General features: G+C 36.3%; 1 protein-coding gene across 4 annotated transcripts in view; it reads right to left on the bottom strand.

Moving 5' to 3' along the window:
• The window catches only part of RAPGEF6 (Rap guanine nucleotide exchange factor 6), a 199898-nt gene that overhangs the window by 111431 nt on the left and 66711 nt on the right, over positions 1-21756 (bottom strand). For all 4 annotated transcript variants that reach the window (XM_046668271.1, XM_046668274.1, XM_046668272.1 and 1 more), the window contains exon 6: positions 16516-16656. In XM_046668271.1, the coding sequence (XP_046524227.1) occupies positions 16516-16656 (141 nt within the window). The remainder of the gene's footprint in view (positions 1-16515; positions 16657-21756) is intronic.

Below are 21756 nucleotides of genomic sequence, written 5' to 3'. Positions count from 1 at the left end.
TTGTGATCTCATTCCATTGTCCTGCCAATTCAAATGAAGTAACTGCAGCAAAGGAGAATACCCTGATACACACATTGTCTAGGAATCATCACCACAGGATACCCATTTAAGAATACATTTCCCCTGCATATGAAATGCCATGATGCTAAGCCATACTGATGAGATCTTTAGCTCTTAAACGGTCTTTTGCACTACCACAAAATAAAGCAATCAGTGTATGTTGGCTTTGCAAAGCTTCAAACCATTACAAAATATTTTTATAAAAATGCAAATGCTACAGTTAATAATTAAAATTTATGTTAACTGTATAAACTATTTCTAAACAAAAATACAAACTGGAACATTTGGAATCATATTGTATCGAAAGCGAAAGATGAGGTTCTGATAGTTACTAAACTAGAAATACACCTTTTATTTCAATAAATGACAAGACTGAAAAGAAGGGGAAAAAGGTCATCATGGATAAAGGTAAGTTTTGAGAGGATACACATTCTAGACATTATGAAAAACAAAAAACCAACAATAACAAAGACCAGGTTTGTAGTAATCTCAGGCATAGTCATACAGTTTATCCCCCTTCTGCATAGTGAAATATTATAATCACAATTTACAGAAGCCAAACTCAAAAGGTGAGAAATAAAAGAAAAATGATGCAGTTTTACAAAATAAAACAAACAGGGCATTCACTTTTGTATTTTGGTTGTAAGTATTTAGCTTTTGAAATATAAACTGTTAAATGTACTGATTTTTATAGTAAAAATACTTTACTCCTTTTGGAAAATGAATAAATGACACTTTACCGTAATGTCAGAGGTAACATGCAAGCCCTTTTAAAGGATCATAGCAAGCTTTTGCACCCCTTTCCCCCACCTTACTGAACTTGAACATCTGAAACGAATCTTCGTAGTTATTAGACATGGTTAACTCCAACTCCTGGTGCCCCTCAGGAATTCCTGCTTTCAAACTACATCCTATCTATTCCTCAGCCTTTCTGAAGGAAAGGAAGCCATAGAATCAGCACTATCCTCCTATTCTTCTGTAAGAAACAGTGTGCTTCAGCACACTGCCATCTACGTCCACTAAATGATAGCACCATGCTGTTGAAAACCCTGTCAAAGCCATCAGCAGGCCACATATGCACTATGAAATATGATCCATCCTTAGGGAGTGACGGAAGAATGAAAAGAAAAAAGGGAGAGGGAAGCCTTCATCATCAACTAAGGTGATGTAAGCCTCTATAATTAGAATCAGGGAAACCGAAGAAACAACAAAAAGACATCACCAAGCTTCTACTTTCCCCTACACTGTGAAGTTGTATCAAGCATTTTTCACTCACTTACACACACACATACACAAACTAAAGAATACACTTTGCACATTAGTAATCAGTAAGTATGCTACATACTATATGCAAACCTAATGTAAAGGTTTAAAATACTGTATTATTTTCTTCAAAAAATAAGATCTAGCCAATAATTAAAACAGAGCTATCTATAAACATGACTGGAAAAAGAAATCTCATTTAAAAAATTAAACCATTGAAAATATTGTCTCAATCTGTAAATTCGTGGATTATATTAGTGATTACCTTTACATCACTTCTCTAATTTTAAATACTGCATTTTCTAGTACTATAAAAGCCAAATGCCAAACAGAGCATAGTTACTGAAAAAGTAACAAGTTAAACTAAAAGGCAGTAACAACCAGCATTAATCTGTTTGCTATGTCTGAGCAGTTATTCCCCTTCCAACTGGAAAGCTCTTGGAAACCATTATCATAGACCACTGGTATATTGGTAACAGAGCTGCTTCAAGCAATCTTCAAAACAGCTTTCTTTAACAATCATTGTGTAAAGTGTTTCAAGTATGATAAAAATCTTTCAGATTCTGGTTCCCTGGGCAGATCCATGTAAATCAGTGTCACTGTTAAGGGAGAGAGAACTGGCCCAGACAACCAGAGGTATGTGCCCTGTCCCCATCCCAACACTCCTGAAGTTCATATTCATATAGAGTGAATCATAAAGACAATTTCTGGGGCCGGCCCGGTGGCGCAGTGGTTAAGTTCGCATGTTCCACTTCTCAGTGGCCCGGGGTTCGCCGATTCGGATCCCAGGTGTGGACACGGCACTGCCTGGCATGCCATGCGGTGGTAGGCATCCCACATATAAAAAGTAGAGGAAGATGGGCACGGATGTTAGCTCAGGGCCAGGCTTCCTCAGCAAAAAAGAGGAGGACTGGCAGTAGTTAGCTCAGGGCTAGTCTTCCTCAAAAAAAAAAATAAATAAATAAAGACAATTTCTTAAAATGACTACTTAGAAGTTAGCAATATTTATGTAGAGGCTTAAAAATAGTTTTCATATCCTTAAACAAGTAATTTAACTTCTATGAATCAATCCTAACAAAAAAATTAGTCATATACAGATTTTTTCACACAAGTTGTTTGTAATAGGAGATAAATTGGAAGCTTCATGAGAATACTTTGTTACACTCATACAACAAAACATTAATATTAAAAACAATGTTTTGAGTGATGTTAGCATCATGGTAGACTGAGATCTACCAGTGATCTATCCCCTCCACGATACAACAAAAAAGACATTCATGCTCCAACAGAGGACATCCACACAACAAAAAACATGTCTGAGAGACCCATGCAGCCATATGGAGGAGGGCGAAGAGGCTGGAGATCCCCTTGGAGGAGGTGAAATGGGGTAAGAGAAAACTTCACTCGCTTCCCAAAAGACTGCAATCTGGGACTGCACGCAGCCTCCAAGAGGGAAGGAAAGGGGGGAGGGAGCGCCCATTAGCAGGAACATCAAAGATCCCCAAGGTCCCTCACAGCCTAGGGGAAAGCCCTCTACCAAGGTGAAAGCTATCATGGCGGTGACTTCACCAAGCCAACACCCAAGGAGAGAAGACAGCAAGAATGAGTAAGCCCATGAGAGCACGCAGAAAAAAGCACCCCTCCCCAGCACTGGTTCCAGAGCCTAGGAACCTGGTGGAACACAGAGGGCTCAGAATATGCAGCTCTTGACCCAAATCCAGTGGTGAAAGGTAGTAACAGTGATCAATAATACCAGGATGTGGAAAAACGGAGCTGTGCCTTATAGCAGTATCAAAAATTATTAAATCTCCAGACCAGAGAGAAAATGACAAGTACCCAGAAATCAGTCCTGAAGACACAGAAATATGTAATCTAAATGACAGAGAATAAGAAATAACTATCATCAAAAAACTCAACGAGTTAAAAGAGAATGTAGAGAAACATTCAGTAAGTTCAGGAGCTACTGCACAAAAGAGAGTGAAACTATTGACAAGAACCAATCAGAAATACTGAAGATGAAAGACACAATGGATGAGATAAAACAACATATGGATTCCCTGAACACTCGAGCAGACATCACAGAGGAGCGAATCAGCATAATGGAGGAGAGACATATTGAAATGCTCCAGAAAGAGGAGGAGAGAGAACTAAGACTAAAAACAAATGGAGAAATATCTGACTCAATTAGGAAATGCAACACAAGAATTATAGGTATTCCACAAGGAGAAGAAAAGGAAAATGGAGCAGAAAGCTTGTTCAAAGCAATAAGAGAGGAGAACTTCCCAAACCTGGGGAAGGAGATGGAAATTCACGTGAAAGAGGCTACCAGGTCTCCTAAATGTGTCAATGTAAAAAGACCTACTGCAAGACATATAGTAGTGAAACTGGGAAAAGTGAATGACGAAGAAAAAATACTGAGGGCAGCAAGGCAGAAGAAAATAACCTACAGAGGAACCTGCATCAGGCTTTCACTGGATTTCTCTGCAGAAACCTTACAGACTAGGAGAGACTGGAATGACATATTCAAATCTTTGAAGGACAAAAACTTTCAGCCAAGAATATTCTCTCCAGCAAAAATATACTTCAGATATGATGGAGAAATAAAAATTTGCCCAGATAAACAAAAGCTAAGGGAGTTTGTAGCCACAAGACCTCCCCCCTGCCCCGCCCCAAGAAATCCTCAAGAAGGCCCTCATACCAGAATAAAACAAGGGAGAAAGGGGTTACAAAGCACAGAGTAAAGAGATAACTTGGTAGACATAAAAGCAGAAAATTGTAGCTATACATGGGAACAGGTTAGCAAATACTTAAGTATAACATTAAAGATAAAGGGAAGGAAAACACCAAAAACAAAGATAATCTTGTCATTTTAACCACAAACTCACAACACAAGATGTGCTGTGACATCTTGTCACATGTGAATAACATGTGACAAAAACAACATAGGAGGGGAAAAGAAAGGAGACTGAATCAGTTTAGTCTAAGGAAATAAGAGGCCATCAGAAAATGGACCATCTTATCTACAAGATTTTGCATACAAATCTCATGGTAACCACTAAACAAAAAAGCAGAACAGAGACACAACTAATAAATAAGGAGAAAACAAAGAAACCCAACATAAAAAACTACATAAAACTCAACTGGTAGACTGAAACACACAGGACGAGAAACAAGAGAAATACAGGAGAACTGGAAAACGAATGATAAAATGGCAGCATTAAGCCCTCATATATCAATAATCACCCTAAATGTAAATAGACTGAACTCTCCAATAAAAAGACAGAGAGGGGTGAGATGGATTAAAGAACAAGATCCAACAATACGCTGCCTCCAGGAAACATATCTCAGCTCCAATGACAAACACAGGCTCAGAGTGAAGGAACAGAAGACAATACACCAAGCCAATGGCAAACAAAAGAAAGCAGGCGTAGCAATACTTATATAAGACAAAGAAGACTTCAAGATGAGACAGGTAAAGAGAGGCAAAGAGGGGCAGTATATAATGATCAAAGAGACCCTCCACCAAGAAAACATAACACTTATAAATAGAAGTGCACCCAACACAGGAGCATCAAAGTACATAAAGCAACTATTAACAAACCTAAAAGGAGATATTAATAATAACACGATAATAGCAGGGGACCTCAACACTCCACTCACATCAATGGATAGATCATCCAGACAGAAAATCCACAAGGAAATAGTGGAATTAAATGAAAAGCTACATCTGCTGGATTAAATAGACATATACAGAACACTACAGTCAAAACCAGCAGAATACACATTCTTCTCAAGTGCGCACGGAACATTCTCAAGGATAGACCATATGTTGGGAAACAAGGCAAGCCTCAATAAATTTAAGAAGATTGAAGTAGTTACAAGCAGTTTTTTGGATCAAATGCTATGAAGCTAGAAATTAATTACAAGAAAAAGCTGAGAAAGGGACAAAGATGTGCAGACTAAACAACATGCTATTGAACAACCAATGATCACCAAAGAAATTAAAGGAGAAATCAAAAAGTATCAGGAGACAAATGAAAATGAAAACATACCATACCAACTGATGCGGGATGCAGCAAAAGCAGTACTAAGAAGTAAATTCACTGCAATACAGGCTCACCCTAACAAAGAAGAAAAACCCAAATAAACAATCTCAAACCACGCCTAACTGAATTAGAAAAAGAACAAAGCCCAAAGTCAGCAGAAGGACAGAAATAATAAAAATCAGAGCAGAAATAAACACAGTTTGAAACAAAAAAGGCATCAGAAAGGATCAATGAAATAAAGAGCTGGTTCTTTGAGAAGATAAACAAAATTGACAAATCCCTAGCCAGATTTACAAAGAAAAAAAGAGAGCTCAGACTAAATAAAATCAGAAACGAAAGAGGAGAAATTACAATGGATGCCACAGAAATACAAAGGAGTATAAGAGAATAATATGAAAAGTTATATGCCAACAAAATGGACAACCTAGAAGAAATGGATACATTCCTAGACACTTACAACCTTTCAAAGCTGAATCAAGGAGAAATAGACAATCTGAACAGACTAGTTACAAATACAGAGATTGAAACAGTAATAAAAAGCATCCCAAAAAATAAAAGCCTAGGATCAGACAACTTCCCTGGAGAATTCTACCAAACTTTCAAAGAGAATTTAATACCTATCCTTCTCAAGCTATTCCAAAAAATGAGGGAAGATGGAACGCTTCCTAACATTCTACAAGGCCAACATCACCCTGATACCAAAGCCTGACAAGGACAACACAAAAAAGGAAAACTATAGGCCAATAATGCTGATGAACATAGATGCAAAAATCCTCAACAAAATATTGGCAACCCAAATACAGAAATACATCAAAAGGATCATACACCATGATCAAGAGGGATTTATACCAGGGACACAGGGATGGTTCAACATCCACAAATCAATGTGATACACCACATTAACAAAATGAGAAATAGAAACCACATGATCATCTCGATACAGAGAAAGCATTTGACAAGATCCAACAGCCATTTATGATAAAAACTCCTAACAAAATGGGGATAGAAGGGAATTATCTCAACATAATAAAGGCCATATATGACAAACCCACAGTCAACATCATACTCAATGGGGAAAAACTGAACACCATCCATCTGAGAACAGGAAGAAGACAGGACGCCCAATATCACTACTCTTATTCAACATAGTACTGGAGGTTTCGGCCAGAACAATTAAGCAAGAAAAAGGAATCCAAATAGGCAATGAAGAAGTGAAACTCTAGCTGTCTGCAGATGACGTATATAGATGATGACATATATAAAGAACAAAGCTGGAGGCATCACAGTCCCTGACTTCAAAACATACTACAAAGCCACAGCAATCAAAACAGCACGGTACTAGTAGAAAAACAGGCACACGGATCAATGGAACAAAACTGAAAGCCCAGAAATAAAACTGCACATCTACAGACAGCTCGTCTTCAACAAAGGTGTCAAGAACATACGATGGAGAAAAGATAGTCTCTTCAATAACTGTGTTGGGAAATCTAGACAATCACTTGCAAAAGTAGACCATTATCTCACACCATACACAAAAATAAACTCAAAATGGATCAAAGAGTTGAAGATAAGTCCTGAAACCATAAAACTCCTGGAAGATAATATAGGTAGTACACTCTTTCACATCAAACTTAAAAGGATCTTTTCAAATACCATGTCTTCTCAGACAAGGGCAACAAAAGAAAAAACAGACAAGTGGGACTTCATCAGACTAAACAGCTTCTGCAAGGCAAAAGACACTAGGGTCAAAACCAAAAGACAACCCACCAATTGAGAGGAAATATTTGCAAATCATATATCAGACAAGGGGTTAATCTCCATAATATATAAGGCACTCACAACTGAACAACAAAAAAACAAACAGCCCGATCAAAAAATGGGCAGAGGATATAAACAGACATTTTTCCAAAGAAGATACAGAGATGGCCATAAGCACATGAAAAGATGTTCAGCATCACTAATTATCAGGGAAGTGCATATCAAAACTACACTAGTGTAGATACCATCTGTTAAAATGGCTATAATCATTAAGACTAAAAATAACCAACAGTGGAGAGGGTGTGGAGAAAAGGGAGCCCTCATATACTGCTGGTGGGAATACAAACTGGTACAGCCATTATGGAAAACAGTACAGAGATTCCTCAAAAAACTAAAAATAGAAATAGCATATGACCCAGCTACCCCACTACTGGGTATCTACCCAAACCACCTGAAATCAACAATCCAAAGTGACACATGCATTCCTATGTTCATTGAAGCACTGTTCACTACAGCTAAGACACGGAAGCAATCCAAGTGCCCAGTGACTGATAATTTGATAAAGTAGATGTGGTATATATATATATATATACACACAATGGAATACTACTCAGCCAGAAAAAAAGGCAAAATCCCATTTACAACAACATGCATGGACCTGGAGGGTATTATGCTAAGCGAAATAAGCCAGACTGAGAAAGACAAACACCATATGATTTCACTCATACGCAGAATATAAACAAACACATGGACAAAGAAAACAGTTCAGTCACTACCAGGGGAAAGAGAGTAGGGGGTCAGGGGAACGAGAGTTGGGGGTGAGCACAGGAGGTGAAGGGGGGCACCTATATGGTGACAGACAAGAAATAATGTACAACTGAAATTTCACAATCATATAAACTAATAAGAACTCAGTAAAATTAAAAAAATGTTTTGAGAAAAACTTACAAAGGCAGGATATATAACTAAATATTTAGCATTATCTAAATTAGTAAAATGGTCTGAATTAATCAAGATACATACGTTTAAAAATCATAAGCAACACTAGCTATCTGTCGTGTTGAGGATTACAGCAAATTTATTTCCCTCTTAATATTCTTCTATAGGATTTTACATTTCTACAAAGAAGTTTTTTTTCACAAAAGTTTCTTTTTAAATCTGCTCTAGATAGGCATTTGTCCTATTTAGTTTAATTACAGTATCACTCCTTTGCCTTTTCTCTGTTCATTTGTGGACTCATGACCATGTAACTATCTACAAGAACCTTTCATTAGGAATTCTACATTATTTCCCAGAAGACTAGTGAGGAGCAGAGTTCTCCTAGGAGATGTTAAACACTCATGAATAAAAAGAGAAAAGTCCACTTGTGCTTTTAAGGTGAAAGCACCATAAAGAACACATCTGTCCAGAGCATTCTGGGTCGTAAACAGGGTGAGAGGACGAGCAATATTGAAAACCCGCAGATTCTCAGAGGTAGGGCTCCAAATTTCTCAATAGCAGTCTCGTCAGCACTCACTGTCTTATATACTCCAGATACAAACGTCCTTACTTTAGAAGTGACAGAAGGTAAAAGATTGTTTATTCACTCATTCTTTCATTCTACGAGTATTTACTAAACACAAAATATAACTAAAAACAACCAGATCCACCAAGTCCACAAATACAAAATAAAGTTCACAATGTTGACAGCTACTTCATCAAGCAGTGACTACGATTTATATAGTCCAAACTTGAAATTCTAATAACAGATGCAAAAGGTGTGTTTATACCTCTTCCATTTTGACTTGAGTAAATGTTTAAATCATTTGCTCACTGGTGCTCTGCTATGGTCTGAATGTTTGCATCCCTCCTAAATTCATATGTTGAAATCCTAATCTCCAAAGTGATGTTTTAAGAGGTGGGGCCTTTGTGAGGTGATTAGGTCAAAAGGGCTCTGGGAATGGGATTAGTGCCCTTACAAAAGATGCCCCAGAGAGATCCCTACCTTTCTCCCACCATGTGGACACAGGAAGAAGTTAGCAGTCTGTAGTTAAAAGGGACTTAGTATCTAGATGAAGTCCCACACATGATGCAGGGATCAAGGGTCTTAAATATTCCTTAACATTGCAAATTAGTGCCTGAGATAGGACAAGATCCCCTATCACCTGACTCCTAGTTTAAGGTCTATTTTATAACATCAAACTGAGGAATCTGTCTCTTACAAACCTGACCACAACCAAGGATTTTATTTATTTGCACCTAGTTTCTTCAGAAGTCCAAATGGGTGGTCCTGAGACAAATGCTGGGATGCTGCTATGGTCTGAAGGTTTGTGTGCCTGCCAAATTCATATGTTGAAATCCTAATTCCCAAGGTGATGCTATTAGGAGGTGGGGCCTTTGGAAGATGACCAGGTCTTGAGGAAGGAGCCCTCATGACTGGGATCAGTGCCCTTATAAAAGAGGCCCCACAGAGCTCCCTAGTCCTTTCCACCACATGACGAGACAGCAAGAGGTCAACAGTCTACAACCCAGAAGAGTGCTTTCACCAGAACCCAACCATGCTGGCACCCTGATCTTGGACTTCTAGCCTCCAAAAGTGTGAGAAATAAATTTCTGTTGTTTATAAGCCACTCACTTTGTGGTATTTTGCTAAAGGAATGAACAGACTAAGACATGCTCCATGAAGAGATCTCAGCAACCACACATTTGGATCAAAGTCCTCTATTTTCTCATGAGCTGGCTGGGGAGTAGGATTCTACTTCTTACTACAGGAAGAGCTTGATCAATACAACATACACAGAATCCACAAAAGCAAAACACATTTTGCTAAAAACCTTAAGATGCCAAATCCATGGTCAAGTGGATGCTTCCAGGCATTAATCAGCACACCAACATAAAGGTGGTTAAATGGTCTGGTCCTAATAATCAACTCTTATTCAGCTGCACTGACAAATGTGTCTTAATCTCTCTAAATATGCTCTGAATCCAAAAAAATAAGGAGCACTGCAGAAGGGCAGAAAACAAAGTGCAATCACAGAGGTAGTAAATGAGAAAGAGCTGCTTGCTGCATTAGTAATTTGTGAACCTAAAATAAAACAGTAGATTCTAGAGTGTCATATCATGCCTACCACTTGCCATACTATCCCAGAATAACAGACTGGGTAAAAAGAAAACATATAAAGAAGGGTGAGCAAAAGGAAGCCCTCCAAATTTCAAACCACAAACCATGATGCTGTCATGGAAACTCCTCTTTCCAGGTGTCCCTTTGGGAAGAGTTGGCTGGCTCCATTTTTGTGCAGGTGCTATGACAGAGAAAGAGAGGAAGGCGGCCAGTAGCTTACACTGTGCCTGAGAATGTAAAAAGCACTGTAAGCAACATAGGGAACAAGAAAAAAATTATGACTTAGTCTACTGAGGAATTTGGGATCTAGTTGAGAGAAGATAAGCATAAGCACCCACACAGTTTTCTTACTCAAAATTCTAACAGCAGCAGAAAAGAGAAATCAAGAAGGACTATAATTTCCTAAATGAAGTATTCAAACACAAACAAGATTTTTTAAACCTTTGAAGACTGTCCAGATTTATATCTGGGTCAATAATATTTCTATAAAAATGACTGAGCATGAATGTTGTCTGATATTCTAGAGATTCATTTCAAGTTAAATAAAGGCATATTTGGTGCTTGACCTTGGTGAAACCAAGATACTTCCCTGTTATTGGCCCTGGTTTAATTTTACCATTTAACTTTACAAATGCACCAATTATAAAAATTCAACTCAGGACATCTGAAAAATGTTCACTGTTGTGGGCTATTTAAAACACAGCAATCAAATTTATATTAAAAAAATACAGATATTTAAGAAATTCTTAAGTTGTTAATTTTGTTTCCTTTTATCTTTAGAACAGAGCAGAATTATATGAGCACACTGCATGTAAGCATGTGTAACATCCTAGAGAATCAATGAGGAGAAGTGTACAATGTGAAGAGAAAATGTCAGGGAAGTCTCCTCCAAAGAGGTTACAGATGAATGGAGTCTTGGGAGCTGAGCAGCACTTTGTCAGGAGACCATTTGGTAGGGGGCCATTCTGGATGAAAGGAGTAAATGTTAAGATTCAAACTGATTCAACGGACAAAATTACATTAGGTAAAGAAGCCTATAAGAACCTTCCAGAGAGAGAGAAGAAGAGGACAAAACGAAGAGACCTCCAACAAAATGATGGGGCCAGAAGGCTGAAAAGGTAGAGTGGGGCCAAATGAGGAAGCGATTTATATACCACATCATCTAAAAACTTATTAAAATAAAAAATTTTTGAGCTACATTTCTAACATATGTAATTTACTGATAAATTAATATGTGTATTACCAGCAAAAATATTTTGTGTTCATTATGAAATATACACAAAAATCCCCAGAAATTTAGAAGAATAACAGTACATATAAACGCCACTATTTTCTTCCCATGTCCTGGACACTATTTTGCAATGTACGTTTTAAGACATTTGGGTTAAACTACCTGCTTTGCTAACTCCTATCAGAAAGAAGTCCTTCAAATCAATAATTCCAAAACCAGTCATCGGTTCTTGGCAGACATCCCGCCATCATTTAATTGGCTTCTAGTCACTAATCATATATAGTAAAGCAAATCATTCGCTGACTTGCATATACATTTTGCAACCACTTTAATTTTGTAAGGTTGGACAAAGAAATTACCTTGTTCAAAGTAAGCCACTGGGAGTGTATGCTACAAAAAAATTGGAGGGGCAGTGGTAGTTGGCTGATTGTTGGTTGTTCTAACTTGCAGCTAGCTTTATTTTATTGTTCCTACCTTTCTTCTCTCTTTGTTCTGATTCTTTGGCTTATTTACTTTCAGTTATCCCAATATATTTACATTTTTGGTAAACAGGTTTTATGTCCAGGCATAGAATAGATAAGTAATAAAATTATATTGTAAGCAACAGGAACGAAGATTTTTTTTTAATATTTATAACAACAATAGAATAGAAGCTGCTGACATTACTGAATGTTTTTCAGGGCACCAAACACTAGGCAGAGCTTTTCATATATATTCTCTTGTGTCATCCTTTCACAAATGTATAGGGTATATATCAAAATAGACGTAGAAAGGTTAAATAACTTGCCCAAAGTTACACAGGAACCTAAAGCCGAAACAAGAACAGGAACTCCTATTTCTCCTTGACAGGCAATGTGAATTGAGTCTTGAGGATGATTAGGATTTTGCCAAGAAGACAAAGAATAAAAGGGCATTCTAAGTAAAAGGAACAGTATATATAAGAGATGTATATAAAAACAGGTTTCTCACATCATACACACACACACAAACAGTAACTATGTGAGGTGATGGATGTGTTAACCAACCTTATTGTGGTAATGAATTTGCAATATATATGTACATCAAATCACCAGGCTGTACACTATAAACTTACACAATGTTATGTCAATTATATCTCAATAAAACTGAAAAAAGTAAATAAAAACATGGTTTCTTCAAGGGTTAGCAAATTTGTTCAGCATGGCTTAAAGGTAAGGAATACATAGAAAAACAGAGTAAGATAAAGCTGGAGAGGTAGACAAAGTCCAGATCTGTCTGTCCAATAAGGTAGCTACTAGCCACATGTGAATTATTTAAAGTTGAAATTTTAAATTAAAATCCTCAGTCATAATAGCTACATTTTAACTCCTCAATAGCCACCTGTGGCTAGTTTCTACGACCAATTTGGAAAGCACAGATATAAAACATTTCCATCATTGCAGAAAGTTCACTAGACAGAACTAGTCTAGACTATGAAGGTCCTTATGTGCTCTATCATTGGAATTTCTCTGATAGATGATGGTAGGCCATGAAAAGATTTAACAGTTTAACAGAAGTGATACTGTTAGAGCTTCATTTAGGACTGACAACTAAAGTGAATGGACTAGCTGGCGGGAGGGGATTGGAGAAGATATAAGGAATGGGTCTATCAGTAGGGAAACCAGAGAGAAAACAAAAACAAATCTTAAAACCAAATAAATAAAATGATCACGCAGATATTTTAATGAAGAGATTATGCAACACTTTTCAATTTTTAAAAAATTTTCCAAATCTCTTATAACGAAAAATACTGTTTTTACAGTGAAAGTTGGCTGAGGGAGTGTGAAAGATGCTATTACAACAGTTCTAGAAAGAATGGCAGTTAACACTAAGGAAATGACATGGGGAAACAGTGGAGGGCACAATTTTGAAATATTTGAGAGGAAGAATCTATAGATATTGTCGTCTGATTAGACTGTGAGTCACATATTCCAAATACTTCAGCAACCACTCCATAAGACAGGTAGACCTGACATCACTACCCTCAATTTAAGAGGTAAAGCAACCAAGCATGAAGGGTTTAGATGAAATGCCCCAGTCATACGGTTAGTGAAGGAAGAATTCAAGACAGATGGCTCATCTAAATGCTAGACTATTTCCACTTGGCTTAATAGCCCATCCTACTCATCAACTATTGCTCTCAGTCATCCTTTTTCTTCTTCTCCCTAAAGCCTCCCAGTACACAGTTGTATATTCTAGTTGCAGGTCCTTCCAGGTGTGCTATGTGGGATGCCCACCAAAGCACGGGTTGATGAGCAGTGCTAGGTCCGTGCCCAGGATCTGAACCGATGAAACCCTAGGTCACCGAAGCAGAGCACATGAACTTAACCAGTTGGTCATGGGGCCAGCCCTACAGTCATCATTTTGCTGTTTCTAAATATCAAATACACCCTCTTCAAAGATCAAAGCTCTGAAATCACTGAAAATATTCAGAGACACTTAAACTTATTGTAAGCTCTGCGAGCAACACCCAAAGGAGTTTCAAAAATATTGATACTGTTATAAATGTCCTCTTAATATTTTAAAAAAACCTTTCACATTAAGATTATGGTTCTCATCTTTATAGAAAGCAATGTATGACAAAACTATGAAAACATTTCATAAGAATAAACCACCTTTTTCAATCATTCTAAGTATTCAGTTAGAAAATAAACACACATCATCTTTCATATTCACAAAACCTTGATACACAGGTTGTGCACTTTTAATAATTATGATACAGAAAACAACAGTAACAAAATATTCTGTACGACATTAAGAATTTTGATTTTCAGCAGTCTAACAAGAAAAACTTGATGATGGTTTGCAAATGAAAAAAGAAACTGTCAAATTTCCACTCCTGTCTACAACAAAGAATGATTCCTCCTGATCTGTCTCTATGAATTGCTGACAGTAGAACAGAAGAAATAAAGGAACCCATAGCAGCCATAAGACCAATTCTCCTCTGGATGCTTTCACAAATACAAATTAAGATTTTTTGCTACATAACATCCTTATCCAGACCAACTACCAATATGTAGGAATTTGGCTAGATGATAGGTTTTACATAGTTGGTGACATTAATTAAAAGTAAATGAAAAGCAAGTGCAAGTAACATGACCAAAAATCTTTCTCTAACCCAGTCCCACAGTTAATAAATCAGTTTTGTCTACACTGAATCAACTTAGCTCTCTCCTTCCCATGACCTACCAAATTCCAGATAGTACTTAGTAGGATAACCACCTAAACTAGCTATACAGCCTTTATATGTGAAAATGCCACACTGTGGGGGAGAATCCCAAGCAGTGTGCACACTGCTCTTTCTGGTCCACTCAGAAAACCAGCATATGCCCGAGAGGACAACTTTCAGCACACAAGAGGGCTAAAAGTAAACGACTCACGAGGACAAACGAAAGCTACCAAGAGAAAATGCAATCTATCTAGGCTTCATGACATGACACCAAAAAATTTGAGAAAAGAACACACTACAGTTGAGACTAGACTAAATAAGTAATCAAAACACACACACGAACTATGCATTCTAGCTTATATGAGGAGAACCAAATAGTACAATTAAAGATACTTAAATTTAGTAATTCTACATCTCAGAATTTTTTCTAAAGAAACCAATATATAAGCATATATAACCACAAAGATATTTAGCATCTTATTTTTTAAAAAATAAAAAATTAGAAAAATCTAGATGACCAAATATTGGAAACTGAGTAAATAAATTATGGCAATTATTATAATTGCGTACCACGACACTATTAAGAATAATGTTGTAAAAACAATCATTTAATAGCATTCAAAGATGTTTAGATCATATATTTGCTTTAAAAAGTTATAAAACAGGTCATATATAAGTTTTAAGAAATTAGCCAAAAAGTTTACATATCTATCTATATGTTGAAAAAGCTTATCCAAGAATACACAAAATGTCAGTGACAGTTACATAACTGGGTGGCGAGACTAATCAACTTAATTTTTCAAAAATAGATATGTTACTTGGGTAATAAGGCAAAACATGTTAGCTTAAATTAATTAGTGATGAGGAAATTATATAAAAAGAAATAATCAAACAACAAGAACAAGAAATGAACTTTGCGTAGCTCTGGATGTGGTAAAAACTTTTGGGACTATTTCATATGTTATTGTTTGTTATCAGAAACAGAATGCGCTGAATCAGTGAAATTAGGCAAAGGTGACTGAATCCTTAGAGCTCCCTTAAATCTAACACTTATTCCAGTACAAACCCCAACTCTCTAAATAAGCCTCCTTATTTCTAACATGGAACAAGTGAATTTCTGTTTCTGACAACCAAAAGAACTAAACATATCCTTGGGAATTTTGCTGCACTCAGTCCTAGACTAACTTTTTATACTTGGGGTATCATGACTCCTTTGAAAACTGATAAAATACAACAGTATTTATTCTTTCTTAGATTATCCCTACTTCTTGAGTCAACTACTCTTCAGCCTAAAATGAAATTATCTACAATTATAAAATTGAAGACTTCTGAAGAAACAGCTATGTTTCTTCTGGTGTTACAAAAGTTAATTATTTCATCTGCTACTTCTTTTTCAATATTTGTGTGTGAAAACATACCTTTAACACCTGCATATGTTTCTGCACTAACACTAGCATATGTCTCACATCTCAAAGAAAGAATTGACATATTTTTATTTCTTTTGTATGCCTTATAGCATACCAGAAAGAAAGCTCCCAATAAGTCTATTATCTAAATTCTCAGGTAGGACGCTAATCTATACTCCATTAGGCAATAAAAAGGAAAGAAAATCCACAACTATGTCTAAAAATATGTAGTAAGAACTTTTTTTTTACATTATTTAAGCAAAAACAAAACTCCCACTGGTAAGAATATTTCTACCCAACTCAACCAACCGTAAGTATTTAAAAAAAAATACAGATATATTTACCTGCCCCAAACTTTTCCACATCGAGCCCAAGGTGTTGATATTACCAAAACTATATGTATATTAAAGATACTGTATATGAAAATTAAGGAATATCTATGAAATATTCCTAAATATACTCACAGAAAGATAGCTGTTAATGTCCACATCATCAGTGATAGTTTGACGCTCTCCTTTATAGTTAATTTTCCGAAATCTTCGTCGAGACTGTCTGGCAGGAATCTCTCTATGTAGAAAATCTTCATTATCTTTGGAATTCTCTACCTGAAACACATGTTCACATTCCTGATTAAACATCCAACTTTTCCATATTACTGACAGTCTATGGAGTCTTAACAGGCTCATAAGGAGGCTTCATTTACTTCTTGCAAGAAACTGCCTCAAGAAAACAGTGTGCATAGGACAGCGCTCATGAGTTCAAAAAGTTTAAAGGTGACGTTATTACAAAGATCCAGACCACAGTTTCCTTCCAGGAAATAGTCTCTCTCGCTCACATAAACACACATCCTCTAAGTAAAGTCACTTACCAGAAATGAAGGCTGTTAACTACACCTACACATTCAATAATTACAACTTCTCAGTTAGTCCAATTACAAACTGCCTGATTATATACCTATTTTATTGAACAAAAAATCATGGTTATAATTTCAGTGAAGTGCTAAACGGTAAAACAAAAATGCTTCAGTTTATAGATGAACAAAGTAAAATCCAAAGAGATTAGTGACTTTCCAGTCTCACTGGAAACAACAGTGATACTTATTAAAGGTGAATTAGAATACAGGTCTGCCTTCAAAGCTTACGCTATCGATATAAGACCACACTGCCCTTCTAATTAACTAAACTATAATTTAAAAAATTATTTTTACAAAGGCATACTGATATGTTCTAAAGTATACCTTATAATTTACCTCACATCCAATAAACAAATGATAGTTTCAGTTTTTCCTCACAACTACTTTTCCTGCTAATGTCACATCTCTTGTTAATATCAAAAATTCCCAGTCACCCAAGTATGAAATTCCATCAACATTCCCAACTCCCCTGCTTGTCTTCCAAATCTTATCTTCAATCATTTTTCAAGATTTCTCAGTCCTTGTTTTTACAAATCTTCTCACAATGCCTTTTCCTTCATTCTCATTACCACCGTCCCTTATTCAAGCCTTAATCACTTCAGTCCTAAACTATAGCAATTCTGCTGCTTCAGGAATGCTCTTCCCCAATTCCATTCTGCATGGTCAAATAAATCACCTAGATAAATTATCATCACACCAGGTTTCCTGTTCAAAATGCTACAATGGACCTTTAACAGTTACCAAATAAATTTTAAACTATTACATTTGATATTTAAAGCCACATATGCTCCATCCCCAAAATATTTTTACCAGTTTATTTTATACGTGTAAGCCTGGAAAACTTGCTCCCTTATCCTCCTCTCTACAAAAAAACCCTCTCACATAAAAGGTCTAATAAGATATGCAAAATTTCCTAATGATTTCTCAGAAAGTTGATAAGAAAGAAGTTGTTCTGTTTCAGCTGTGAGAATTCAAGAGGAAGTAGCAGCCAAGTTAATGTGACCCAAGTCATGGGTCCCTATATATAAATAACTTATATTCTGCTAAGTAACTTTACTTTTATTTCCTCAATTTGTGTTATCCTATCCATTCTATCTTCACATGCTGAAACACCACCAATCATTTAAGACACACCTCAATTGCCACCTCTTCCATAAACACAAGAGACATTTCTTTCCTTAGACTGCATGACTGGTCGTGTGTATACAACCTAGACTTCTCATAATAGGACGTGCTCCCTACTGTCTTCAGGCCTTGGCATACGCTGCTGTTACTTCTGCCTAACTTCCTCCTTTGCCAATAACCTGACATCCTACACATACTTCACGACCCAGTTCAATCAATCCCTCCTCTGCCCCAGGAAGGTGCTAATCCTTCTACAGCACTAAACATATCAACCATAATGATTAGATAAGCCTACCTCACTACCAAGCTAATGAGCTCCCTAAGACAGGAAGTGCATTATATTATATTCATCGTTGTTCACTTAACATCCAAGAAGTTTTCCAAAGTGGGCATTACGTTAAATTCTTTCTCTCCAAATATGTTAGGTCCTTGGAAATATGTATAAGGTACTCAAGACATACATAGGCAGCCAGAATAAGTTACTGAATATTACTCTTGGGAAAGGTAAAATCCAGAAGACACAAGGGAATGGTTTCCTGCTCAATAATTATAAAATTTTGTGTAGGTAGCAAATACATGCTACCTTCTTGAGATTCAATTTCCTCTTCTAAAAAATGATGGGAGGATCATAGTATTTACTGAATCACTACACTAGGCCATGTACCAGAAACTCTATATCATTTAAAGCTCACAATGACCCTATTACATAGCTACTCTTTCTGTAGTAATAGATGGTAGAAGTCTCATAAAAAGTAATTCACACAAGTGAGTGAAAGGACTCAAAACCCAAGTGCAACTAAAAAGTTCTCTCTTTCATACTGCCCTATCCCAAGGGATGAACTAGATATCTACTTTAGGTGAAATTCCAATATCATATGATTTTTAGATCTTTTAATATCTACCATTTATTGAGCAAAAGCAGAGATTTAAACAATAAAGGCTTTTCAAAATAGAGTAGTAAATTAAATTTAGGAAAGGAGTTTCTAAGCCTCAGAATTTGAAGAAAAGTACCAAATGAAAAGAAAAATTAAACAATGTATAAAGGATTAAGTGCCCTTAACAAAGTTCCCTCTGACTAAAACTGAAATGTGAGATTTAAAAAAATAAAACTTTGCAAACACGTACTGAATTGGCACAAAAGTAAGGAATCCAAAGGCCAAGAATGAAGTGAAAGCAAGAATACCAGGAGGTAGGATACCAACAATGCCCCTGATCTACCAGAGGATTTCTCAACTCTAGAGATGAAACCTTCCACTTTGATGTTTGTAGGGAGTGAGAGAGACAGGAAATAAAATAGAGAATCCACCAAAGATGGGGAATCCAACAGGAAACTTACTCACAAAGCTCAACCCAAATAGCTACACTCTCATTGTAAGGGGTGAGCAAAGTGTAAGCCCACTTTGCAGAAGGGGATAAGAAGAAAATTTGCTTGGAACTGAGAGAACTGGGGGGAAAAAGCAACCAAACAAAAACCTTCCTCTGAGAATTCAAACATAAGCTATCATGCAGGTCTGTAGTTTGAATTCATAAAACCTTAAGTACATAAGTAAATTTAAAGAAGTTCAGAACTGATAATGTACATATACAACTGCAAAAACAAATCTAAAATCTCTTTGCAAGAATGCAACTTTAACCCAAACCTCAAAGAATTCCCATACTTAAAGTTCAAGACATATGAACTCATAGACAAACACATAAAAAAATTTTTAAAAACCCCCAACCCACTACAACAAAACTCAACCACAGGAGCAAATAAGATAGGAGAAGCAATAATGGACAGAAAAAACACAGAAGAATCACACTTGCAAACATTTCTATTTACTGGAAGTATCAGAAAATATAAAGTTATAACAAAAAAACTTTCAAACAAAAAGAAACTTGAAAACAAACAAGAGATTATAAATAGCAACCAAGCAGGTGAAGACTGACCAGGACAAAAAAAAAAAATCCTCCCCAAGTGCCCTTCCTCCCCATTGCCAGACTGGTAGGCAGTGACCAACAAGCAAAAGCAGTCTACATTTGGAAGACAGACGAACATGGAAAGATACCCTGTCTAAAACACAAGAGCACAGGGAAGGCCTAAAACTGAGGGTGGAGCAAGACGACTTTGAAAGATCTTCCAACAGACCAGACCCAAAACTAAGCACAAAGTTACCACCAGAGGAATTTGAAACCACTGGTGCACTGAAGGAAACCATAACAACAAAAGATCCAAACCTAGCTCAACCCTAGCAGAAGAGGTGGGTTCATCTCCAGGCCTAAACACTATCTACCCTCAGTCTTTATTGTCCTACACACCGTATCTAGCATTAAATCCAAAATAATGACTCATATAAAAATAAAAAGGGTAAAAAAAATCAAAAAACAAATACAAAGAACAATCCATCGCCAAGAGACAAATCAATCAACAGAGCAATCCATAAAAACTAGAGATGATCCAGATGCTAGAACTATCAGAGATTTAAAACAACCATGATTAATATGGCAAAGGCTCAGTGGAAAAGGTGAACAATATGAAAAGACAGATGGAGAATTTCAGCAGACATATGAAAAATATAAGAGTAAAATGAAAATGTTAGAAACAAAAAATGTGGTACTAGAGACTGAACAATGCTTTTGATAAGCTCATCAGCAGACTTGATGCAATCAAGTTAAGAATCAGTGAATTTAAACACAGGTCAAGAGAAATTACCCAAGCTGAAATAGAGGGGGAAAAAGTAAAAAAAAGAAAAATGAAGGAATTAAATGACATATTGAGATTTAACTAAAAAGAGAATTAGTGAATTGGGAAGACAGCCAAATAAAATAACATAGTATGCAGCACAAAGTCAGGAAGAGATGAAAAATAAGAAAGAAATCTTAAGAGATAAAGAGGATAGGCTGAAAAGACTTAACATATCTCTAAACAAAGATAGGCAAGAATAGAAAGAACAAGACAGTGTCCAAAGAGAAAATGACTGAGACTTTTTGATTAAAAAACAAACAAAAAAAGCCCAAAGCAGTCCAACAAATCCAAAGCAGGATAATTAAAAACCACAGCTACAAAATTCACACATAAAAGATAAACAGAATACTTCTCACATAGCCAGAAGGAAAATGTAGATCAGCTATAAAGGAAGGGCAATTAAAGCAATAACTGACTTCCCAAAAACAATGGATGCCAGAAAATAGTAGAAGGTATTGACTGTGCTGAGAAAAAAGAACTCCCCTCCTAAAACTGCATTCATGGCAATACAATCATAAAGTATGATGCAAAATAAAGATATTCTCAGGCAAAAAGAAAAACAATACACCTAGCAGAGATGTTTACCAACAAAACACCTTTACTAAAGAAAATTTTAAAGGGTCTACCTCAGATGTAACATAAGTATTCCCATCAGTAAGGTCTCGGATGCAGGAAATAATTAAAAGCAAAGAGACGCTAAATACATGGTTAAATCTGAGCAAATAATGATTGCATAAAACAAGACAATAAGCAAAATTTGCGGAATAAATAAGTAGAACTAAAATATTGTGACACCAATAGCAATTACATTTAGATACAGTCACAAGCATTAAATTTTTATAAGCTTTGCTACTTATTAACTGGTTATTTTTAAGTAAGCATATAAGAATACCTAGAATTAGCACAAAAAGACTAGACCAAACATTATTATCTAAGGGAGTA

This window comes from Equus quagga, chromosome 7 (genome assembly GCF_021613505.1).
Source record: "Equus quagga isolate Etosha38 chromosome 7, UCLA_HA_Equagga_1.0, whole genome shotgun sequence".
NCBI classification, from domain to species: domain Eukaryota; kingdom Metazoa; phylum Chordata; class Mammalia; order Perissodactyla; family Equidae; genus Equus; species Equus quagga.
Note: the sequence above shows the minus strand (reverse complement) of the source record. Positions and strands in the feature narration are given on the sequence as shown.